Source organism: Symphalangus syndactylus, chromosome 19, assembly GCF_028878055.3.
Source record: "Symphalangus syndactylus isolate Jambi chromosome 19, NHGRI_mSymSyn1-v2.1_pri, whole genome shotgun sequence".
NCBI lineage: Eukaryota > Metazoa > Chordata > Mammalia > Primates > Hylobatidae > Symphalangus > Symphalangus syndactylus.
The window spans coordinates 80,649,946-80,676,822 of record NC_072434.2 but is presented as its reverse complement, the minus strand read 5'-3'; the positions used below and the strand labels follow the sequence as shown (position 1 = coordinate 80,676,822).

The 26,877-nt window shown below is 39.5% G+C and overlaps 1 protein-coding gene across 1 annotated transcript in view; it reads right to left on the bottom strand.

Moving 5' to 3' along the window:
* GPR137B (G protein-coupled receptor 137B) overlaps window positions 1-26,877 on the bottom strand; it is a 75,115-nt gene that overhangs the window by 8,627 nt on the left and 39,611 nt on the right. Inside the window, exons 5-6 of the mRNA XM_055234433.2 lie at window positions 23,203-23,331; window positions 1,260-1,384 (exon numbers count right to left, since the gene is read on the bottom strand). Of these exons, the coding sequence (XP_055090408.1) occupies window positions 1,260-1,384; window positions 23,203-23,331 (254 nt within the window). The remainder of the gene's footprint in view (window positions 1-1,259; window positions 1,385-23,202; window positions 23,332-26,877) is intronic.

The window sequence follows — 26,877 nt, the reverse complement described above, 5'->3', positions numbered from 1 at the left end:
CATTTTCTGGGCCAGATCTGCATGTGGATTCAAGGAAGGAGACTCCTCCTATTAAAACTTACATGAAAGTATAACATAAGCATAGGTGAGACTAAGACACAGGGTACTTACATACAAACTGTTTACACAGTATAGTGATTCAGAAAACAAATTTGAACAAAACTGCCTGAGTTAGAATTGTAGCCTAACCACTTGCTAGCTGTGTGACCTTGGACAAGTACAAGTCACCTACCCTCTAGATACCTCAGTTTCATCTGTATTATGAGGCTAATAAAATAGTACTGACCTCTCAGGACTGTTAAGACTAAATGAGTTGATATTTGTGAATCTCTTAGAACAGTGTCTGATACAGAGTAGATGCTATAGAAGTATTTATTAAATAAGTATTCATGAAAATTGAGACCAAAGTAAATACCCTTCATGTACATGAAATTTTAAATTAAGAACTGACATCATTCAAAGTTGAAAACTTGGTCCTTTATAATGTATAACTTATTCTAATAAGTAAATACTACTGCATTTACTCTCTAGCTTTAGAACATGTGATTAAAGATATCATGTTCCATTGAGTGATTCCATAGACAAGTGCTATATTTCCCTCTTGGAGATTGAGAGCACACATTAGCATATTACAGGCTCTCTTGGCATTTTCTAAAAAGTTTATTTTCTGGCTGGGTACAGTGGCTCACACCTGTAATCCCAGCACTTTGGGAGGCCAAGGTGGGCAGATCACTTGAGGCCAGGAGTTCAATCCAGCCTGGCCAACGTGGCAAAACCCCATCTCTACTAAAAATAAAAAAATTAGCTGGGCATGGTGGCACACACCTGTAATCCCAGCTACTCAGGAGCCTGAGGCCTGAGAATTACTTGAACCTGGGAGGGGGAGGTTACAGTGAACTGAGATTGCACCACTCTGCACTCCAGCCCGGGCAACAGAGCAAGACCCTGTCTCCAAAAAATAAAAAAGTTGATTATCATTTCCTTTTGCACAGCATAGCTGTTAAGAAAATAGTGTTTCATGGAATGTTGTTTAGGAAACACTACTGTATACAATAATGCTATGGGGCTTTAAAAAAATCGGATGTCCTTTCTCACTCCTGAATGTTTCACATAAGTAAAATGATCTACTGATAATCCAGTCTTATACCATCTAAGGCTGCGCAGTTTTAATGTAGGAATTTTCTTTTAGCGTGAATCTATTTAACTGGTGTAACCCTTCCCTCCTAATGAGGTTTGTCTAACATGAAGTAGGGTCTTACCCTCCCTGAAATCCCTGAGGGGCAATGTTCCAGGCAAGGTCATCATCACTGTCATATCTTCGAGGGTTGTCAAAGAAATAAGATCTGGGACTGAATCCATGGCTGGGGACCATTCCAGGATTGGTCTAGAAAGACAAGTAATCATTCAGCATACTTACAGACATCATGCCTTGCACTAGACAAAAATAAGATTTCTTGTAGGAGACTAAAGATGTTCTATTCATTTGAATGTAGGCTATATCTGTTCAGCTGGAATATTCATTTCAGTTACTCTTATGTTTGAGAGGGATTTGCCTTGCCTTTTATCAGTATGGGCAAAATCTTCTATCAGAGTCTTGCTTGTAACAATGAGTCATCATTGTTTTAATCCCTTATTGAAAAGCTAGATGATGAGTAACTATATGCCAATAAATTGTAAAATCTAGAAGAAATGGGCAAATTCCAATACACATACAGCCTACCAAGACTAAACCAGAAGTCTAAAACCTGAACAGACCAATAACAAGTCTTTTATTCTACCTGACTCGAATTTCTCTGCTCCCTGATCCACCGAGAAAGCAATGTTTTATCCCAGCTTTTCTTCAGTTTTTCTGTCCCTAAAACAAGGGTTCTTTTCAGAGCTCTCTTAAGGTTTTCTAAAGACTTTCACTGTTTGTTAGTAACAAGGAGTAAAAAGGCAAGAGATCAAAGCCATAATAAAAATTCTCCCAGTAAAGAAAAGCCTGGGACCCGATGACTTCATTCTACCAAACATTTAAAGAAGAACTAGTATCAGTCCTACTCAAACTATTCCAAAAAAATAGAGGAAGAGGGAATACTTCTACACTCATGGAGGAGGCCAGTATTACCCTGATACTAAAACCAAAGACACATAAAACTGTAGGCCAATATCTCTGATAAATATTGATGCAAAAATCCTCAATAAAATACTAGTAAAACCAAATTCAACAATGCATTGGAAAGATTATTCATCATGACCAAGTGGGATTTATCCATGTGATGCAAGGATGGCTCAACATAACACAAATCAATGCGATATGTTAACAGAATGAAAGATAAAAACCATATGATCATTTCAACTGATGCTAAAAAAGCACTTGATAAAATTCAATGTTCCTTCATGATAAAAACCCTCAAACTGGGGAAAGAAGAAACATACCTCAACATAATAAAAGCCATATATGACAGACCCATAGCTAGTATCATACTGAATAGGGGAAAACTAAAAGCCTTTCCTCTCAGATCTGGAACACACAGTCACCACTGTTATTCAACATACTACTGGAAGTCCTAGCTAGAGCAATCAGACAAAAGAAAGGGCATCCAAATTGGAATAGAAAAAGTCAAATTAATGACTCCACAAAGTATGAGAACTAATAAATTCAGTAAAGTTGCACAAAAAATCAGTAGCATTTCTATATACCAACAGTGAATAATCTGAAAAAGAAACAAAAAGTAATCCCACTTATAATAGCCACAAATAAATACCTAGGAATTAACCAAAGAAGTGAAAGAGCTCTATAATGAAAACTATAAAACATTTAAAGAAACTGAAGAGGACACCAAAAAAATGGAAAAATATTTTCTGTTCATGGATTGGAAGAATCAATATTGTTAAAATGGCCATACTACCCAAAGCAATCTACAGATTCAATGCAATCCCTATCAAAATACCAACGATATTCTTCACAGAAATAGAAAAAACAATCCTAAAATTTATACAGAACCACAAAAGACCCAGAATAGCCAAAGCTATTTTAAGCAGAACAAAACTGGAAGAATCAACATGACCTGACTTCAAATTACACTACAGAGTTATAGTAACTAAAACAGCATGGTACTGGTATAGGAACAGACACATAGGGCCAGGCGTGGTGGTTCACGCCTGTCATCCCAGCACTTTGAGAGGCCGAGGCAGGCAGATCATGAGGTCAGGAGATTGAGACCATCCTGGCTAACATGGTGAAACCCCATCTCTACTAAAAATACAAAAAATTAGCCAGGTGAGGTGGTGGGCGCCTGTAGTCCCAGCTACTCGGGAGGCTGAGGCAGGAGGATGGCGTGAACCTGGGAGGTGGAGCTTGCAGTGAGCCGAGATCACGCCATTGCACTCCAGCCTGGGCGACAGAGCAAGACTCCATCTCAAAAAAAACCCAAAAAACAAAAAAAAAAAGACACATAGACCAATGGAACAGAATAGAGAACCAAGAAACAAATCCACACACCTAGAGTGAACTCATTTTCAACAAACTGCCAAGAACATACACTGGGGAAAAGACAGTGTCTTCAATAAATGGTGCTGGGAAAACTATCCATATGCAGAAGAATGAAACTAGACCCCTATCTCTCACCAGATAAAAAAAATCAAATAAAATGGATTAAAGACTTAAACCTAAGACCTCAAACTATGAAACTACTACAAGAAAACATTGGGGAAAATCGCCAAGACATGGGTCTGGGCAAAAATTTCTTGAGAGTGTCCCTATGGGCACTGCCATCATGGCAGAGGTTTGGGGCTAAAGAGCAGAGAATTTGTTTCCTAAAGAAGTGAAAGTGCAACAGGCAGGGAATGGATCCCAGATTTGCATCTGGATCTAGATTCTGTTCATCTGTTCTATTTACATATAAATACTTTGAGGGGAAGACGGTGGATAGGAGACAGGGCTTACATGCAGCTCCCACTTGGACAGACAGAACAGTGTGTGGAAAGTCACACCATGGACTTTTGCTCCAGGAACCACCACAGGAGCATACCAGGAAAACTGAAAGAATTCACAGACACTTGGAAAGAAGCGGCAGGCCACTGCAAATTCTGAGAGACAGGTGAAAAACTCTGGTGCTCTCTTGAAAGTGCCACCTCCTGGCTGGAGGCCAACCAACTCAGGACATTACAGCAACTTACGACAGATCCCCTTCTCCAAGGAAGGAGAAAACAACAGCTAATTCTACTGCCTCCAACATCCTGGCTAAACAGTGATCCTGAGTCCGTCCATAGTAGCAACTTCATTGCTAGCATAAAGCATTTAAGAAAGCCAGCACACTAAACATACTCACAACCAAGGACTCTCAAAGAGTCTACTTCAATCCCCTGCCACCTCCACCGGAGCAGGTGCTGGTATCTACAGCTGGGAGACCTGAAGATGAATTGCATCACAGGACTCTTTGCAGACATTCCCCAGCACCAGTCCAAAGCCTGGTAGCCCTGCTGGGTGACTAGACCAAGAAGAGCAATAACAATCACTGCAGTCTGGCTCACAGGATGCCCCATCACTAGGAGAAGGGGAAGCACCCCACATCAAGGGATCACCCTGTGGGACAAAAGAATCTGACCAGCAGCTTTGAGTTCTAGATTTTTCCAGTGAAACAGTCTACCCACATGAGAAGGAATCAGAAAAGCAGTTCTGGTAATATGACAAAATAAGGTTCTATAACACCCCCCAAGGCTCATGCTAGCTCTCCAGCAATGGATCCAAACCAAGAAGAAATATCTGAATTGCCAGATAAATAATTCAGAAGGTTGATTATTAAGCTATTCAAGGAGATACCAGAGAAAGGTAAAAACCAACTTAAGTAATTTTTTTAAAATACAGATATGGATGAAAATGTCTCCAGAGAAACAGATATAATAAAAAACAATCACAACTTCTGGAAATGAAAGACACACTTGGAGGATAAAAAATTCACTGGAAAGTTTCAACAATAGAATCAAGTAGAAAGGAAAGGACTTCAGAATTTGAAGACAAGGCAATTACCAAATTGACAAAGACAAAAAGAATTTACAAAATGAACAGAGCCTCCAATAAATTTGTGATTATGTTAAATGGCCAAACATAAGAATAATTGGTGTTCTGAAGATGAAGAGAAATCTAAAGTTTGGAAAACGTATTTGATGGAGTAATCAAGGAAAACTTCCCTGGCCTCACTAGAGATCTAGACATCCAAATACAAGAAGCTCAAAGAACACCTGGGAAAATAATCGCAAAAAGATGATCAGGCACAGTCAGGTTAGCTAAAGTCAAGACAAAGGAAAGAATCTTAAAAACTGTTTAACAGCAGATTTCTCAGGAGAAACCGTATAAGCCAGAAGGGATTGGGGTCCTATCTTTAGCCTCTTCAAACAAAATAATTGTCAGCCAGGAATTTTGTATCCAGCAAAACTAAGCTTCATAAATGAAGGAAAAGATAAAAAGTCTTCAGACAACTAAATGCTGAGAATTTGCCATTACCAAGCCAGCACTACAAGAAATGCTAAAAGGAGTTCTAATTCTTGAAACAAAACCTCAAAATACACCATAGTGGAACCTCCTTAAAGCATAAATTTCACCAGGCCTATAAAACAATGAAAAAAAAAAGTATTCAGGCAACAACTGGCATGATGAATAAAACAGTCTCACATCTCAATACTAATGTTGAGTGTAAATGGCCTAAATGCTCCATTTAAAAGATATAGAATGGCAGAATAGATAAAAATCCACAAATCAAGTATCTGCTGTCTTCAAGAGACTCTCAACTAATGCATAAGGACTCACATAAACTTAAGGTAAAGGAGTGGAAAAAGATACTCCATGCAAATGAAAACAAAGTAAGCAGGAGTAGCTATTCTTTCATCAGACAAAATAGACTTTGAAGCATCAACAGTTAAGACAAAGAGAGACATTATATATCAATAAAAGGATCAGTCCAACAGGAAAATATCACAATCCTAAATATATATGCACCTAATACGGGAGCCCCCAAATTTATAAAAATTATTATTAGACATTAATAGTGGGGTACTTCAGTACTCCACTGACAGCACTAGACAAGCCATCAAGACAGAAAGTCAACAAAGAAACAATGGACTTAAATTATACCCTAGAACAAACGGACTTACTTAACAGATACTTACAGAACATTCTACCCAACAACTGCAGAATATACATTCTTTTCATTGGCACATAGAACATTCTCCAAGATAGACCATATGATAGGCCATGAAACGAGTCTAAATAAATTTAAGAAAATTGAGATTATATCAAGTACTCTCTCAGACCACAGTGGAATATAAAATTGGAGATTAACTCCAAAAGGAACCCTCAAAACTATATAAATGCATGGAAATTAATCTGCTCATGAATGATCTTTGCATCATCAATGAAATCAAGATGGAAATTAAATTCTTAGAACTGAATGATAATAATGACACGACTTACCAAAACCTCTGAGGCCCAGCAAAAGTGGGGCTGAGAGGAAAGTTCACAGCATTAAATGCCTACATCAAAAAAGTCTGGAAGAGCACAAATAGAAAATCTAAGGTCATACCTCAAGGAATTAGAGAAACAAGAACAAACCAAACCCAAACCCAGCAGAAGAAAAGAAATAACAAAGATCAGAGCAGAACTAAATGAAATTGAAACAAAAAGGCAATACAAAACATCAATGAAACAAAAAGCTGATTCTTTGAAAAGATAAAATAGATAGACCATTAGTGAGATTAACCAAGAAGAGAGAAGATCTAAATAAGCTCAATTAGAAACAAAATGGGAGATATTACAACCGATACCACAGAAATACAAAAGATCATTCAAGGTTACTATGAACACCTTTACACAAACTAGAAAATCAAAATATACAACCCTCCTAGATTAAATCAGGAAGAAACAAACTGAACAGACCAATAACAACTAGCGAGATCGAAACAGCAATAAAAACATTTCCAACAACAAAAAAAGTCCAGGACCAGGTGGATTCATAGCTAATTTCTGTCAGATATTCAAAGAAGAACTGGTACCAATCTTATTCTGAAACTGTTCCAAAAGAGAGTGAAAGAGGGAATCCTCCCTAAATCATTCTATGAAACCAGTATCACCCTAATACCAAAACCAGGAAAGGACATAGCAAAACTATGTTTATCCCTGATGAACACAGATGTAAAAATCCTCAACAAAATATTAATAGCTAACTGAATCCAACAGCATATCAAAAAGATAATCCACCATGATCAAGTGGGTTTCATATCAGGGATGCAGGGATGGTTTAACATACATGAGTCAATAAATGGGCTATATCACATAAACAGAATTAAAAACAAAAATCATATGATTATCTCAATGGATGCAGAAAAAGCATTTGAAAAAATCCAGCATCTCTTCAGGACTAAAGCCCTCAGCAAAATTGGCATAGAAGGGACATACATCAAGATAATAAAAGCCATCTATGACAAACCCACAGCCAACATTATACTGAATCAGGAAAAGTTGAAAGCATTCCACCTGAGAAATGGAACAAGACAAGGATACGCTCTTTCACCACTTCTATTCAACATAGTACTGGAAGTCCTTAGCGAGAGCAATCAGACAACAGAAAGAGAGCATCCAAACCAGTAAAGAGTAAGTCAAACTGTCACTGTTTGCCAATGACATGATCGCATACCTAGAAAACCCTAAAGACGTATCCTAAAAGCTCCTAAAACTGATTACCAACAACGACCGAGCTGAGAATCAAATAAGGAACTCAACCCCTTTTACAACAGCTGCAAAAACAAAATACTTAGGAATATACCTAACCAAGAAGGTGAAAGCTCTCTACAAGGAAAACTACAAAACACTGCTAAAAGAAATCACAGATGACACAAACAAATGGAAACACATCCCCCATGCTCATAGATGGGTAGAATCAATATTATGAAAGTGACCATACTGCCAAAAGCAATCTACAAATTCAATGCAATTCCCATCAAGATACCATCATCAGGCTGGATGCAGTGGCTCACACCTGTAATCCCAGCATTTTGGGAGGCCAGGCAGGTAGATGACTTGAGGTCAGTAGTTCGAGACCAGCCTGGACAACATGGCAAAACCCGGTCTCTACTAAAAAATACAAAAGTTAGCCAGGTGTGGTGGTGCCTACTTGTAATCACAGCTACTTTGGAGGCTAAGGCACAAGAGTTACTTGAACCTGGGAGGCAGAGATTGCAGTGTGCCAGTATCACACCACTGCACTCCAGCCTGGGCGACAGAGCAAGACTCTGTCTCAAAAAAACAGAAAGATCATCATTCTTCACAGAAATAGAAAAAATTCTAAAATTCATATGGAACCAAAAAAGACCCTGCATAGCCAAAGCAAGACTAAGCAAAAAGAACCAACCTGGAGGTATCACATTACCCAGCTTCCAACTATACAACAAGGCTATAGTTACCAAAACAGCATAGTACTGGTATAAGAATAGGCAGGCAGGGCCAGGTGCAGTGGCTCAAGCCTGAAATCCCAGCACTTTGGGAGGCCGAGGCGGGTGGATCACTTGAGGTCAGGAGTTCAAGACCAGCCTAGTCAACATAGTGAAACCTCGTCTCTACTAAAAATACAAAAATTAGCTGGGCATGGTGGTAGGTGCCTGTAATCCCAGCTACTCAGGAGGCTGAGGCAGGAGAATCACTTGAACCTGGGAGGCAGAGGTTGCAATGAGCCGGGATTGCACCACTGCGCTCCAACCTGGGTGACAGAGTGCGGCAGGTGCACCAATGGACCATAATAGAGAACCCAGAAGTAAGGCCAAATATTTACAGACAACTGATCTTCAACAACACAAAAACATAAAATGGGGAAAGGACACCCTGTTCAACAGATGGTGCTGGGATAATTGGCAAGCCACATGTAGAACAATGAAGCTGGATCCTCATCTCTCACCGTATACAAAAATCAACTCAAGATGGATCAAAGACTTAGAATCTAAGACCTGAAACCAGAAAAACTCTAGAAGATAACATCAGAAAAATTCTTCTAGACATTCTTAGGCAAAGAGATCATGACCAAAAATCCAAAAGCAAATAAAACAAAAACTAAGATAAATACATGGGACCTAATTAAACAAAAAGTCTTCTGTACAGCAAAGGAATAATCAGCAGAGTAAACAGACAAGTCATAGAGTAGGAGAAAATATTCACAGACTATGCATCCAGCAAAGGACTAATATCCAAAATCTTCAGGCAGCTCAAACATATCAGCAAGAAAAAAAAAACAACTAATCCCATCCAAAAGTGGGCTAAGGACATGAATAGACAATTCTCAAAAGATATCCAAATGGCCAACAAACATGAAAAAATCCTCAACATCACTAATTCTCAGAGGAATGCAAACCAAAACCACAATGAGATGCCCCATACCTTACTCCTGCAAGAATGACCATAATTCAGAAATCAAAAAATAACAGATGTTGGCATGGATGTAGTAAAAAAGAACACTTTTATACTGCTGGTGGGAATCCCACTTACTGGGTATCTACCCAGAGGTAAAGGAGTCATTATATGAAAAAGACACTTGTGCAGGCATGTTTATAGCCACACAATCCACAGTTCCCAAAATACAAAAATATGGAACCAGCCTAAATGCCCATCAACCAACTAGTGGATAAAGAAAAATGGTGTATATATATATATATACACCATGGAATACTACTCAGCCATAAAAAGGAATGAAATAGCATCCACAACAACCTGGATGGAGTTAGAGACCATTATTCTAAGTGAAATAACTCTCAGGAATGGAAAACCAAACATCATATGTTCTCACTTATAAGCAGGAGCTGAGCTATGAGGACGCAAAGGGATAAGAGCGATATAATGGACTTGGGGACCTGGGGGAAGGGTGGAAGAGGATGAGGGATAAAAGACTACACATTGTGTACAGTGTACAATGCTAAGGTAATGGGTGCACCAAAATCTCAGCAGTCACCACTAAACAACTTTTCCATGTGATCAAACACTATTCCCGAAAAACTTTTGAAATTAAGACTAAAATTAAGAAATAATAATAATTCTTGGCCAGGCACAGTGGCTCATGCCTGTAATCCTAGCACTTTGGGAGGCTGAGGCAGGTGGATGACTTGAGGTCAGGAGTTTGAGACCAGCCTGGCCAACACGGTGAAGCCCCATCTATACTAAAAATACAAAAATTAGCTGGGTGTGGTAGCTCATGCCTGTAATCCCAGCTACTCGGGAGGCTGACGCAGGAGAATCACTTGAACCCAGAAAGCAGAGATTGCAGTGAGCCAAGATCACGCTACTGTACTCCAGCCTGGCAACAGAGCAAGACTCCATCTCAAATAAAAATAAAAATAACTGAATTCATGAGCAATATCCTACAAGCACAAGCAACCAAAGCAAAATGGAAAAACAGGATCATATCAAGTTAAAAGCTTTTGCATAGTAAAAGAAACAACAAAGTCAAGACAACCCACAGAATGGGAGAAAATATTTGCAAACTACCCATCTGACAAGGGATTAATAACCAGAATATATAGGAAAAGGTGTAGTAATCAAAATTGAAAATGGGCAAAAGATTTGAACAGACATTTCTCAAAAGGCGACATAAAATGGCAAACAGGCATATGAAAAAGTGTTCATCAATGATCATCAGAGAAATGCAAATCAAAACTACAGTGAGATATTACCTCACCGCAGTTAAAATGGCTTGCATCTAAAAGGCAGTAACAAACACTGGCAAGGATGTGGAGAAAAGGGAACCCTGGAACACTGTTGGCGGGAATGTATATTAGTACAACCACTATGGAGAACAGTTTGGCAGTTCCTCAAAAAAAACTAAAAATTGAGCTACCACATGATCCAGCAATCCCACTGCTGGTATCTACCCAAAAGAAGGGAAATCAGGATATTGAAGAGATATCTGCGCTCCTGTGTTTGTTGCAGCACTGTTCACAATAGCTAAGCTTTGGAAGCAACCTAAGTGTTCATCAGCAGATGAATGGATAAAGAAAATATGGAACATATACAGAATGGAGTACCATTCAGCCATAAAAAAGAATGAAATCCAGTAATTTGGAACAACATGGATGAATTGGAGATGATTATGTTAAGTGAAATAAGCCAGACACAGAAAGACGAACATCGCATGTTCTCACTTATTTGTGGGATCTAAACTCAAACAATTGAACTCATGGACATAGAGAGGAGAAGGATGGTTGCCAGAGGCTGGGAAGGGTAGTGGCGGGGGGAGAGAGTATGGTTAATAGGGGGGAAAAAAAAAAAAAGAATTTGAGTGAATAAGACTTACTATTTGATAGCACTAACAACAGGGTGGACTATATAGTCAATAATAACTGTACATTTTAAAATAACTAAAAGAGTGTGACTGGATTGTTTGTAAAACAAAGGATAAATGCTTGGGATGGAGACACCATTCTCCATGATGTGATTACTTCACATTGCATGCCTGTATCAAAACATCTCATGTACCCCATAAATATACACCCCTATTATCTATGTACCCACAAAAAATTTTTTTAAAAGCTAGATGATGCCCAGATTAGCCAGAATAAAGTAGATAGTTCAATTTGGATATAAATCATGAGAGCAGTCATAACAATGGTGAAATCATTTGGGGAGGATTTCTCATCCCATTTCCATCTCCTGCCTCTATAATAATTTCATCCTGTTTCTGCCCCGAAACTGAGTTTACCTCTCAAAAAATTTCCAATGACTGGTCTCAGGTACACCCTAGAAATCATTGCCAGTTTTCAAGATCACAGCTGCCCTGGGATGACTGCTGGGGTTTGAAAAACCTTTTCTGCCAGCAGCTTCTAAAGAGTAAAGTTGTCTTTGTCAGGAAAGCCTATTTTAAATAAACAAGATCAGAACTAGATTATATGGCACACCAAATCAGGCATATGTTTTGACACCATTGTACTTAACATCAGTGACCTATTTAAAAGTTAATAGAACATGAACAGAGGTGGCCACAAGATGGCTATCTAAATGTGAATTCCTGCTTTGCTAAGACTAATTGTAGCCAAACATAAGGAGCAAAGTGGAACACAACGTGGATTGCCTTAAAATTTACTCTTTTTAATAGTTTAAGAATACCTATGAGCCACGTGCAAAAGAATGAAGTTGGATCCTTATCTCACACCATATACAAAAAATAACTCAAAATGTATTAAAGACCAAATGTAAGAACAAAAACTACAAAACTCTTAGAAAAAAATATAGGGGCAAGTCTTCAGGGGCAAATACAGATGCTTCTCAAATTATGATGAGATTACATTCTGATAAACTCATTGTAAGTTGAAAATAAATCAAAAATACACACCATAGAGTATTGGTTGTTGACCCCTATGATCGCATGGCTGACTGAGAGCTGTGCCTCAGTGCCCTATACATCTTGAGAGATTATCATACCCCATATTGTTAGCCTAGGAAAAGATTTAAAAATTCAAACTTTCAATTATAGTTTCTACTGAATGTGTCCTGCTTTCACACCATCTGTGAAGTTGAAAAATTGTAAGTTGAACTGTTGTAAATCAGGGACCATCAGTATAGGATGTGGCAAAGGGTTCTTGGGTATGACACCAGAACACGAGCAACAAAAGATAAATACAGTGGACAAAAGTAAAAGCTTTTGTGCTTCAAAGGATACCAATCAAGAAAGTGAAAAGACAGCTACAGAATGAGAGAAAACATGTGCAAATCATATACCTGACAAGGGACTCAGAGTATATTTAAAACATATAAAGAACTCTTACAACTCAATAATAAAAAGACAACCCAGTTTAAAAATGGACAACGGATGTGAATAGACATTTCTCCAAAGAAGATACACAAGTGACCACTAAGCACACAAAAAGATCCTCGACAAACTTAGTCATCAGAGAAATATACATCAGAAGCCAAAAAGAGATATCATTTAATACCCATTAGGATATCTAGAATCAAAAAGTCAACAAGTGCTAGAAGTGTGGAGGAATCAGAACCTTCATACACTGCTGGTGAGAATGTAAAATGGTGCTGTCTCTGTGGAAAACAGTCTGGCAGTTTTTCAGAAAGTGACACTCAGAAATACCATATGACCCAGCAATTCCACTCCTAAGAATATACCCAAGAGAAATGAAAACATATGTTCACACAGAAACTTATACACAAATGTTTATAACAGCCTTATTCATCATAGCCAAATGATGGAAATGACCCAAATGTCCACTCATATCCACAAATGGTTTCCTTAAATGTGTCCTTTTTATCATTTCAAACTAATTGATATGGGTCGTCAAGAAGTTTGAAATTATAGTCCAGGCACAGTGGCTCACACCTGTAATCCCAGCACTTTGGGAGGCCAAGGCAGGTGGATCGCCTGAGTTCAGGAGTTCAAGACCAACCTGGCCAACATAATGAAACCCCATCTCTACTAAAAATACAAAAATTAGCCAGGTGTGGTGGCAGGCGCCTGTAATCCCAGCTATTTGGGAGTCTGAGGCAGGAGAATCGCTTGAACCCAGGAGGCAGAGGTTGCAGTGAGCTGAGATCACCCCACTCCACTCCAGCCTGGGTGACAGAGCCAGACTCTGTATCCAAAAAAAAAAAAAGCTTGAAATGAAATGATAAAAAGGAAACATTTTAGAAAAACTTAAAATTCCTTAAAACCAGTGATGTCATACAGGGATAAAAACATATCACCTATTAGATGGCCGAATAGGAACAGCTCCAGTCTGCAGCTCCCAGCGAGATCGACACAGAAGGTGTGTGATTTCTGCATTTCCAACTGAGGTACCTGGTTCTTCTCACTGGGACTGCTTGGACGGTGGGTGCAGCTCAGGGAGGGCGAGCTGAAGCAGGGTGGGGTGTCGCCTCGACCGGGAAGCGCAAGGAGTCAGGAAATTTTCTCCCCTACCTAAGGGAAGCCGTGAGGGACTGAGCTTGAGGAACTGCATGCTCCGGCCCAGATACTGCACTTTTCCGACAGTCTTCACAACCCGCAGACCAGGAGATTCCCTCTGCTGCCTATCTCTCCAGGGCCCTAGGTTTCAAGCACAAAACTGGGCAGCCATTTGGGCAGACACTGAACTAGCTGCAGGAGGTTTTTTTTGTTTTGTTTTGTTTTCCCATACCCCAGTGGCACCTGGAACACCAGTGAGACAGAACCATTCACTCCCCTGGAAAGGGGGCTGAAGCCAGGGAGCCAAGTAGTCTGGCTCGGCAGGTCCCACCCCCATGGAGCCCAGCAAACTAAGATCTACTGGTTTGAAATTCTCGCTGCCAGCACAGCAGCAGTCTGAGGTTGACCTGAGATGCTCAAGCTTGGTGTGGGGAGGGGCATCCGCCATTGCTGAGGCTTGAGTAGGTGGTTTTACCCTCACAGTATAAACAAAGCCGCTGGGAAGTTCGAACTGGGCAGAGCCCATGGCAGCTCAGCAAGGCCACTGTGGCCAGACTGCCAGATTTATCCTCTCTGGGCAGGGCATCTCTGAAAAAAAGACAGCAGCCCCAGCCAGGGACTTATAGATAAAACCCCCAAATCCCTGGGACAGAGCACATGGGGGAAAGGGCAGCTGTGGGCACAGCTTCAGCAGACTTAAATGTGCCTGCCTGATGGCTCTGAAGAGAGAAGGAGATCTCTTAGCACAGTGTTCAGGCTCTGCTAAGGGTCAGACTGCCTCCTTCAGTGGGTCAATGACCCCTATGTATCCTGACTGGGAGATACCTCCCAGTAGGGCCTGACAGACACCTCATGCAGGAGAGCTCTGGGTGGCATCTGGCAGGTGCCCCTCTGGGACAAAGCTTCCAGAGGAAAGAACAGGCAGCAATCTTTGCTGTTCTGCAGCCTCCGCTGGTGATACCCAGGCAAACAGGGTCTGGAGTGGAACTCCAGCAGACCTGCAGCAGAGGGGCCTGACTGTTAGAAGGAAAACTAACAAACAGAAAGGAAGAACATGTCCACTCAGACTCCATCCAAAGGTCACCAACATCAAAGACCAAAGGTAGATAAATCCACAAAGATAGGGAGAAACCAGCATAAAAAGGCTGAAAATTCCAAAAACCAGAATGCCACTTCTCCTCCAAAGGATCACAACTCCTCACCAGCAAGGGAACAAAACTGGACAGAGAATGAGTTTGATGAACTGACAGAAGTAGGCTTCAGAAGGTGGGTAATAACAAACTCCTCTGAGCTAAAGAAGCATGTTCTAACCCAATGCAAGGAAGCTAAGAACCTTGAAAAAAGGTTAGATGAATTGCTAACTAGAATAACCAGTTTAGAGAAGAATATAAATGACCTGATGGAGCTGACAAACACAGCACAAGAACTTCCTGAAGCATACAGAAGTATCAAGAGCCAAATCGATCAAGTGGAAGAAAGGATATGAGATTGAAGATCAACTTAATGATACAAAGCGAGAAGACAAGATTAGAGAAAAAAGAATAAAAAGGAATGAACAAAGCCTCCAAGAAATATGGAACTATGTGAAAAGACCAAATCTACGTTTGATTGGTGTACCTGAAAGTGACGGGGAGAATGGAACGAAGTTGGAAAATACTCTTCAGGATATTATCCAGGAGAACTTCTCCAACATAGCAAGGCAGGCCAACATTCAAATTCAGGAAATACAGAGAACACCACAAAGATACTCCTCGAGAAGAGCAACCCTAAGACACATAATCGTCAGATTCACCAAGGTTGAAATGAAGGAAAAAATGTTAAGGGCCGCCAGAGATAAAGGTCGGGTTACCCACAAAGGGAAGCCCATCAGACTAACAGCAGCTGTCTCTGCAGAAACCCTACAAGCCAAAAGAGAGTGGGGGCCAATATTCAACATTCTTAAAGAAAAGAATTTGCAACCCAGAATTTCACATCCAGCCAAACTAAGCTTCATGTAAAGGAGAAATAAAATCCATTATAGACAAGCAAATGCTGAGAGACTTTGTCACCACCAGGCCTGCCTTACAAGAGCTCCTGAAGGAAGCACTAAATATGGAAAGGAACAACCGGTACCAGCCACTGCAAAAACATACCAAACTGTAAAGCCCGTCAACACTATAAAGAAGCTGCATCAACTAATGGGCAAAATAACCAGCTAACGTCATAATGTCAGGATCAAATTCACACATAACAATATTAACCTTAAATGTAAATGGGCTAAATGCCCCCATTAAAAGACACAGACTGGCAAATTGGATAAAGAGTCAAGACCCATCAGTATGCTGTATTCAGGAGACCCATCTCACGTGAAAAGACACACATAGGCTCAAAATAAAGGGACGGAGGAATATTTACCAAGCCAATGGAAAACAAAAAAAGAAAAAAGCAGGAGTTGCAATCCTAATCTCTGATAAAAACAGACTTTAAACCAACAAAGATCAAAAGAGACAAAGAAGGCCATTACATAATGGTAAAGGGATCAATGCAACAAGAAGAGCTAACTATCTTAAATATATATGCACCCAATACAGGAGCACCCAGATTCATAAAGCAAGTTCTTACAGACCTACAAAGACACTTAGACCCCCACACAACAATAATGGGAGACTTTAACAACCCACTGTCAATATTAGACAGATAAATGAGACATAAAATTAACATGGATATTCAGGGACTTGAACTCAGCTCTAGACCAAGCAGACCTAACAGACATCTACAGAACTCTCCACTCCAAATTAACAGAGTATACATTCTTCTCAGCACCTCATCTCATTTATTCTAAAATTGACCACATAATTGGAAGTAAAACACTCCTCAGCAAATGCAAAAGAACAGAAATCATAACAGTCTCTCAGACCACAGTGCAATCAAATTAGAACTCAGGATTAAGAAACTCACTCAAAACTGCACAACTAATGGAAACTGAACAACCTGCTCCTGAATGACTACTGGGTAAGTAACAAAATTAAGGCACAAATAAAGATCTTCTTTGAAACCAATGAGAAAAAGACACAATGTACCAAAATCTCTGGGACACATTTAAAGCAGTGTGTAGGGGGAAATTTACAGCAAAAAATGCCCACAAAAGAAAGCAGGAAAGATCTAAAATTGACACCCTAACATCAAAATTAAAAGAACTTGGGAAGCAAGAGCAAACAAATTCAAAAGCTAGCAGAAGAAGTAACTAAGATCAGAGCAGAGCTGAAGGAGATAAGAGACAGGAAAAACCCTTCAAAAAAAATCAATGAATCCAGGAGCTGGTTTTTTGAAAAGATCAACAAAATGGATAGACCACTAGCCCGACTAATACAGAATAAAAGAAGAATCAAATAGACGCAATAAAAGATGATAAAGGGGATATCACCACCGATCCCACAGAAATACAGACTACCATCAAAGAATACTATAAACACATCTATGCAAATAAACTAGAAGATCTAGAGGAAATGGATAAACTCCTGGACACATACACCCTCCCAAGTCTAAACCAGGAGAAGTCTAATCCCTGAATAGACCAATAACAAGTTCTGAAATTGAGGCAGTAATTAATAACCTACCAACAAAAAAAAGTCCAGGACCAGAAAGATTCACAGTCGAATTCTACCAGAGGTACAAAGAGGAGCTGGTACCATTCCTTCTGAAACTATTCCAAACAATAGAAAAAGAGGGAGTCCTCCCTGACTCATTTTATGAGGCCAGCATCATCCTGATACCAAAACCTGGCAGAGACACAACAAAAAAAAGAAAATTTCAGACCAATATCCCTGATGAACATCAATGCGAAAATCCTCAATAAAATACTGGCAAACCAAACCCAGCAGCACATTAAAAAGCTTATCCACCACGATCAAGTCAGCTTCATATCTGGGATGCAAGGCTGGTTCGACATACACAAATCAATAAACGTAATCCATCACATAAACAGAACCAATGACAAAAACCACATGATGATCTCAATAGATGCAGAAAAGACCTTTGACAAAATTCAACACCCCTTCATGGTAAAAACTCTCCATAAACTAGATATCGATGGAATGTATCTCAAAATAATACCTATTTATGACAGACCCACAGCCAATATCATACTGAATGGGCAAAAACAGGAAGCATTCCTTTTGAAAACCCGCACAAGGCAAGGATGCCCTCTCTCACCACTCCTATTCAACATAGTATTGGAAGTTCTAGCCAGGGCAATCAGGCAAGAGAAAGAAATAAAGCATATTCAAATAGGAAAAGAGGAAGTCAATTGTCTTTTTTTGCAGATGATATGATCATATATTTGGAAAACCCCATTGTCTCAGCCCAAAATCTCCTTAAGCTGATAAACAACTTCAGCAAAGTCTCAGGATACAAAATCAATGTGCAAAAATCACAAGCATTCCTATACACCAATAACAGCCAAATCATGAGTGAACTCCCATTCACAATGGCTACTAAAAGAAGAAAATACCTAGGAATACAACTTACAAGGGATGTGGTGGACCTCTCCAAGGAGAACAACAAACCACTGCTCAAGGAAATAAGAGAGGACACAAACAAATGGAAAAACATTCCATACTCATGGATAGGAAGAATCAATATTGTGAAAATGGCCATACTGCCCAAAGTAATTTATAGATTCAATGCTATCCCCATCAAGCTACCATTGACTTTCTTCACAGAATTGGAAAAAACTACTTTAAACTTCATATGGAACCAAAGAAGAGCCCACATAGCCGAGACAATCCTAAGCAAAAAGAACAAAGCTGGAGGCATCATGCTACCTGATTTCAAACTATACTACAAGGCTACAGTAACCAAACAGCATGGTACTGGTACCAAAACAGATATATAGACCAATGGAACAGAACAGAGTCCTCAGAAATAATACCACACATGTACAACCATCTGATCTTTGACAAACCTGACACAAACAAGCAATGGGGAAAGACTTCCTATTTAATCAATGGTGTTGGGAAAACTGGCTAGCCATATGCAGAAAACTGAAACTGGACCCTTTCCTTACACCTTATACAAAAGTTAACTCAAGATGGATTAAAGACTTACATGTAAGACCTAAAACCATAAAAATCCTAGAAGAAAACCTAGGCAATACTATTCAGGACATAGGCATGGGCAAAGACTTCATTCTGAAAACCAAAAGCAATGGCAACAAAAGCCAAAATTGACAAATGGGATCTAATTAAATTAAAGAGCTTCTGCACAGCAAAAGAAACCATCTTCAGAGTAAACAGGCAACCTACAGAATGGGAGAAAATTTTTGCAATCTGTCCATCTGACAAAGGGCTAATATCCAGAATCTACAAAGAACTTAAACAAATTTACAGGAAAAAAACAACCCCATCAAAAAGTGGGCAAAGGATATGAACAGACACTTCTCAAAAGAAGTGCAGCCAATAAACATGAAAAATATGCTCATCACTGGTCATTAGAGAAATGCAAATGAAAACTACAATGAGATACCATCTCACACCAGTTAGAATGGCGATCATTAAAAAGTCAGGAAACAACAGATGCTGGAAAGGACATGGAGAAACAGGAACGCTTTCACACTGTTGGTGGTAGCGTAAATTAGTTCAACCATTGTGGAAGACAGTGTGGCAATTCCTCAAGGATCTAGAACTAGAAATACCATTTGACCCAGCAATGCCATTACTGGGTATATACCCAAAGGATTATAAATCATTCTACTATAAAGACACATGCACACGTATATTTATTGCAGCACTATTCACAAGAGCAAAGACTTGGAACCAACCCAAATGTCCATCAATGATAGACTGGATAAAGAAAATGTGGCACATATATACCATGGAATACTATGCAGCCATAAAAAGGGATGAGTTCATGTCCTTTGCAGGGGCATGGATGAAGCTGGAAACCATCATTCTCAGCAAGCTGACACAAGAACAGAAAACCAAACACCGCATGTTCTCACTCGTAAGTGAGAATTGAACAATGAAAACACATGGACACAGGGAGGGGAACATCACACACCGGGGCCTGTAGTGGGGTGGGGAGGTAGGGGAGGGACAGCATTAGGAGAAATACCTAATGTAGGTGATGGGCTGATGGGTGCAGCAAATCACCACAGCACACGTATACCTATGTAACAAAACTACACGTTTTGCACATGTGCCCCAGAACTTATATATAATATACATATTATATATAATATTTATTATATATGTATATATTATATATAATTATATATTATATATGTATATATTATATATATGCCAAATATTTCATTGTATGGATAGAACACATTTTGCTTACCCATTCATCCATTGATGGACATCTTTTTTTATTATTATACTATATATTATATATATGATTATATATGTATTTTTATACATAATATATATTATGTATATATACATAATATATAATTATATATGTATGTATTATATATACATACATATATACTTATATATAATATATAACATATATTATACATAATTATACATAATATATACACATATACAGTATATATACTTATATATAATATATATTATATATATACTGTATATGTGTATATATATATTATATATAATTATATATGTATATATAATTATATATAATGTATATATACATAATATATATTATGTATAAAAATACATATATAATCATATATATAATATATAGTATAATAAAAAAAGATGTCCATCAATGGATGAATGGGTAAGCAAAATGTGTTCTATCCATACAATGAAATATTTGGCAATGAAAAAGAATTAAGTACAAATATATGTTACAACGTACATGAATCTTGAAAAAAATATTCTGCTAAGTGAAAGAAGTCAGTCACAAAAACCCACACACCATATGATTCCATTCATATGAAAGTCGAGACCAGGGAAATCTACAGACACAAGAGATTATAGTGGCTTATGCCCGGGGGTAGGGCAGGGACAGAAAGGAAATGGGGAATGACAGATGATAGTATGGGGTTTCCTTTTGAGATGATGAAAGTGTTCTAAAATTGTCTGTGGTGATGGTTGCACATATGTGAATATCCCCCAAACCACTGAATTATATACATGAAATGGGTGAATTATATAAGTGAGTTACATCTCAATAAAGCTGTTTTTAAAAGAAAAAAAAACAGCCAGGAGTTTGAGACCAGCCTGGGCAACACAGCTCACGCAAGTAATCCCAGCTACATGCGAGACTAAGGCAAAGAGAATCGCTTAAGCCCAGGAGGTCAAGGCTGAGGTGAGCTGTGATCGTGCCACTGCACTCCAGCCTGGGTGACAGAGCAAGACGCTGTCTCAAAAAAGAAGAGGATAAGGACAGAGATTCTCAAACTTTACAGTTCATTCAGATCACTTGGAGTGCTGATTAAAAATGTACATTCCCAGAACCTACCCCAGAGATTCTGGTCTGGGTCTCCAACATGACCTAAGAAGCTTTACACCAAGCGCCCTGAGGGATTCTGATTCAGATGGTAAAGATCCGCACTTGAGTATCTCATTACCTAGACTCTGAAGTTTGGCTCTAATGATGCCAAGTCTAGAGACCTGTTTGTACCAAATGAATTATGGATACAAATGTTAGATGACATTTTTTAAAAAATGCCCCAACTGCAGTGTATTCCTTTAAAGTTGATGGGTATGAGTTATAGATTTCCCCCCAAAAGAGTATTAGACTTTTTTCCTATGTAATTACAGAAGTTATAGATAGGACTATTATGTCATCTATATTGGCCGGGCACGGTGGCTCACGCCTGTAATCCCAGCATTTTGTGAGGCCGAGGCGGGCGGATCACGAGGTCAGGAGATCGAGACCATCCTGGCTAACACAGTGAAACCCTGTCTCTACTAAAAATACAAAAAAATTAGCCGGGCGTGGTGGCGGGCGCCTGTAGTCCCAGCTCCTCGGGAGGCTGAGGCAGGAGAATGGCGTGAACCCGGGAGGCGGAGCTTGCAGTGAGCCAACATTGCACCACTGCACTCCAGCCTGGGCGACAGAGTGAGACTCTGTCTCAAAAAAAAAAAAAAAAAAAATATATATATATATATATATATGTATATAATTTCTTCTCAAAACCTTATGATGCCAGAGAAAGCTACAGTGTAGCACAGGAATTAAAACCATGGACTCAGACGGGTGCGGTGGCCCACGCCTGTAATCCCAGCACTTTGGGAGGCTGAGGCAGGTGGATCACCTGAGGTCAGGAGTTCGAGAACAGCCTGGCCAACATAGTAAAACCCTGTCTCTACTAAAAATACAAAAATTATCCAGGCATGGTGGCGGGCATCTGTAGTCCCAGCTACTTGGGAGGCTGAGGCAGGAAAATCGCTTAAACCCGGGAGGTGGAGGTTGCAGTGAGCTGAGATCGCGCCACTACACTCCAGCTTGGGCAACAGAGCGAGACTTCATCTCAAAAAACAAAAAAAAAAACAAAAAAACACCATTGACTCTGCAGACTGCTTGGTTTGAAGCCCAGCTCTGTCTCTGGCTTCCAAAAACAAGATAAAAAAACAGATCAGTCATCCGGGTATGAAATAAGAACTGTGAATTATTGGAGGACATTACTCATCTATGCCTTCCTCACCACCCGCTCTTTGCTCACATTGCCCCAAATCCACTCACTGTACTTTTCTATGGGTTTCATAGATCAGTAAGTCAAAAAGCTACCACTAGTGTGTGCGGCTGGAATAATTTACGGAACAAGGCGCCCAGGTGGTTTCTCACGCTGCTTGGTTTTGCATTTTCTGTCCTGTCCCATAAAGACATTCATATAAAGCTGGTTGAACAGCAATGTGACCAAACTAGGGGAGCAGGTTTAGCATTCCTTATGATAATGTTTCTTATTGCCCTATCCTCCCATTCCCTAGTCACCATCCGGCATGCTATTTCCTATGAGTGTTCTCTATTTCCTATTTCTATGTCTCTATTCTCTATTTTCCTTTGCTGTGAGAAAAGCTTCTATATTTGGTTCACAGCAAGTCCAAGTCTCAAATACTAATGAGGCAATGTTGCATTAAAAGAAATAGTTAATCACTTTCCCCAGGCCTTAAGATGCAACTTATAATAGTTTCATTTCTTTTGTAAAATAAAACTAAACTGAAAAACATTTTCCCTCAAAAGATAAGGTAAATGAATGTCTCAATAAAATAGTCAAGGAAACTTTTCATACCACCACAGAAGGAAGAGGCCCTCTTCTCTTCTGAAAAGTGAAGAAAAAGTTCTAATTGCAGGTTTCATGATCAGAATTAGGAGACATTTTCTTACAAATATAAAATGGTTTACTTACAAGGTCCTTTGTAGGATTTCTAACTCGGAAGAAATAAACGACTAAGGTGGTAGGTAAGAGTTCCCAAACAAATAACACCACTCCAAATAATACGTATCCAGCATCTCCCAGCTGATTCTTCAAATCTGCCTGTTAGAAACAGAGAAGGGGAGTCATCAGACCAAGGGAAGAGGAAATAAATTTGATTAATTCTAATGTGAACAGAGAATAATTCTAATACTATAGTACAATTCATTCTCCTATATTTTAGAAAGTACTACAGAATATACTATATTAATACTTCTATTTAAAGTATTAAAATACAGTATAGTACATTCTCCTAAAATATGCACATTGAAATCAGATAATAGTGATGGTCTAGACCTCAGATAGGGATTATTTAAACCATATGGGATAAATGATTATCTTCTTCTTCAAAATATTCAAAGACAGTAACTTCTAACCTCTGATGTTTTAATACCTCATGCCCCCAAAACTCTTAAGTCCAAATTAACACTCTCACTTAAATCTAAGCTGATTTTCTTAAACAATTGAATAGTGAGAAGGTTATGTTGCCTCCTCCTAAATTCTTGAGAGCAGCATATAACTATTATCCCTTAGTCTCATCCCTAGGATAAAGAGGTCAACTTTCAAACTTTTCTTCACATAAACCATATCCTGTTGTTTACCCTTTAAAGCCTACTGTAGGCTAGCTTGTCTAGAAAAACAGTCTGCAGAGCCTAAGGTGTTTGGTATGAGGCCCAGTGAGACGGCCAGAGAGTTTGGTGGAGCAGTGTTCTCTCTTCAGAACAGACAGAAGGTTCGTGAGGAAAGTGCGTGGTTGGGTTTGGGCAACCATATCAGAAAGGCCATTGTTTCAAAGAAAGAATGTACCTTAAAAGGCCCAAACACCCAAACTTAACCCTTTTGCCTTCTCTATAACATTATACTTAAAGCATGGTGACCAAAACTACTCATGCTTCTTTCAGAAAGATCACTCTCCAGGGCCGGGCACGGTGGCTCAAGCCTGTAATGCCAGCACTTTGGGAGGCCAAGGCAGGTGGATCACGAGGTCAGGAGATCAAGACCATCCTGGCTAACACGGTGAAACCCCGTCTGTACTAAAAATATAAAAAAAAAAAATTAACCTGGCGTGGTGGCGGGCGCCTGTAGTCCCAGCTACTCGGGAGGCTGAGGCAGGAGAATGGCGTGAACCCAGGAGGTGGAGGTTGCAGTGAGCCGAGATCGCACCACTGCACTCCAGCCTGGGTGACAGAGCAAGACTCCAAAAAAAAAAAAAAAAAAACAAAAGAAAGATCACTCTCCTACTTCTTCTATATCACATCTCAATCATGTGTTCTTTTTTGATTCCACACAAATAAGGTATACAACTGTGGTCATTTGTTTTGCTTGCTCCTAGATTATTTTAGTGGCAACATACATCTAGATAACCATAAATATCCCATAAAAATAGAAGAATTTTAAAGATTGTCATATTTTAAATCCACTGCAATTATAAATTTTATATATCTATATTTTGTTTGTTTCAGACAGGGTCTTGCTCTGTCACCCAGGCTGGAGTGCAGTGGTGCGATCACAGCTCACTGCAGCCTTCAGCTCCTGGGCTCAAGTGATCCTTCCAAGCAGCTAGGACTACAGGTGTGCACCAACATGCCTGGGTAATTTTTTAATTTTGATTTTTTATTTTTGTAGAGATGAGGTCTTGCTATGTTGCCAGGGCTGGTCTCAAACCTCTGGCCTCAAGTGATCCTCCCAAAATGCTGGGATTACAGGCCACTGCACCCACCCATAAATTTTTCTTGTTGTTTTTAAGTCAAAGCAAGATTAGGAAAGTAAAGAAAGAATGGCTACTCCTCCATATACAAATTTATAGGCAGAGCACCCAGGCATTCTTAATGGAAACAAAAACTGAAGTAATTTTGTTAAAACCAAATCTTTGTTGTTCAATGGATACAGAGTTTCAGTTTAGGAAGATGAAAAAATTCTAGAAATGGATGGTTATGATGGCTGCACAACACTGAGTGTACTTAATGCCAGTGAACTGTACACTTAAAAATGGTTAAAATAGGGCCAGGCGACGGTGGCTCATGCCTATAATCCCAGCACTTTGGGAGGCCGAGGTGGGCGGATCATGACGTCAGGAGTTCAAGACCAGCCTGGCCAATATGGTGAAACCCCGTCTCTACTAAAAACACAGAGAAATTAGCCGGGCATGGTGGCGCTCGCCTGTATTCCCAGCTACTCAGGAGGCTGAGGCAGAAGAATCACTTCAATCCAGAGGTGGAGGTTGCAGTGAACCAAGATTGTGCCACTGCACTCCAGCCTGGCGACAGAGAGAGACTCTGTCTCAAAAAAATAAAAAAGGTTAAAATAGCAAATGTTACATATATTTTACTACAATACAAAATCAAATCCTTTGTGTATTATGATTGTCTCTAATTCATCGTTTAAAGTTCAGATTTTCATATACTTGATTTCCTCAAAATAGTGCACACCCTTGGCAGTGCCTTGCCCAGCTTTCTGCCATCCTGTGTTTGTGGTGTTGGTTTGGGTTCAGAGATGTGGTTTTAATCCTTTCTAATTATAACACAATTTTACCTTGTCCTCACAGGTTTAGCTTATCATGATCATTTTATTCTTTCTTCCACTGTCTAAATCCAGCTCAAGGTTTCAGCACTATTGAGATGTTAGAAGCAGATTTATAGATGGTTAGGTATTCAATACTTTTCCAGGAAAAGCTAAGGAAACTTTGCAAATCAATCTAATAAATTTAAAATAGGGAACTATATTTCTTTGTTAATGGCTAATCCACGTGTCTCTTTTCCTTAGTGGACCCTAAAGCTCCCAGAGGGCAGGGAATGAGTCTGTTCAGTTTTGTATCCCTGGCACTTTGCACAGTGCCCAAGACAAGGAAAAAAAATGCTGTTTGTCAAATGAGTGAATGGTGGTTCATTCTCATTGTGTGAGTTTTTGTGAGCATGGATGGCGGATGACATTTCACTACCTTTGTTCATTTGCTTTATGACTCGTAACTTACACATTTATAGAACGTATTTTTAAAAACAGTATCATATTGCGACAACTAGCGCCATGAGCTTTTATAAAACTTTAATATCCTCAGTCACTTTTGTCTAGATTTTCTCAAATGCTGTGTGCACGCTCCATTAAAAACATTCTCTCCCTGAGGATGATGACAAAAAAACAAAAACATTCTCATAACTTCACAGTCCTATGTATTTTCTGAAATCTGAATACAATTTGCTTAATCTTTGAAAATGTCACCCTTTAATAGTATCATCTTACATTTATATGGAAGCACGTTAAAAAAATTAAGTACTGGCTGGTGTGGTGGCTTCTGCCTGTAATCCTAGCACTTTGGGAGGCCGAGGTGGGTGGATCACCTGAGACGGGAGTTCGAGACCAGCCTGGCCAACATGGTAAAACCCTGTCTCTACTAAAAATACAAAAATTAGCCAGGTATGGTAGCGTGTGCCTGTAGTCCCAGCTGCTCTGGAGATTGAGGCAGGAGAATTGCTTGAACCTGGGAGGTGGAGGTAGGAGTTTGAGAGCAGCCTGGCCAACATGGTGAAACCCCATCTCTACTAAAAAATACAAAATTAGCCGGGTATGGTGGCTCATGCCTGTAATTCCAGCCCTTTGGGAGGCCAACGTGGG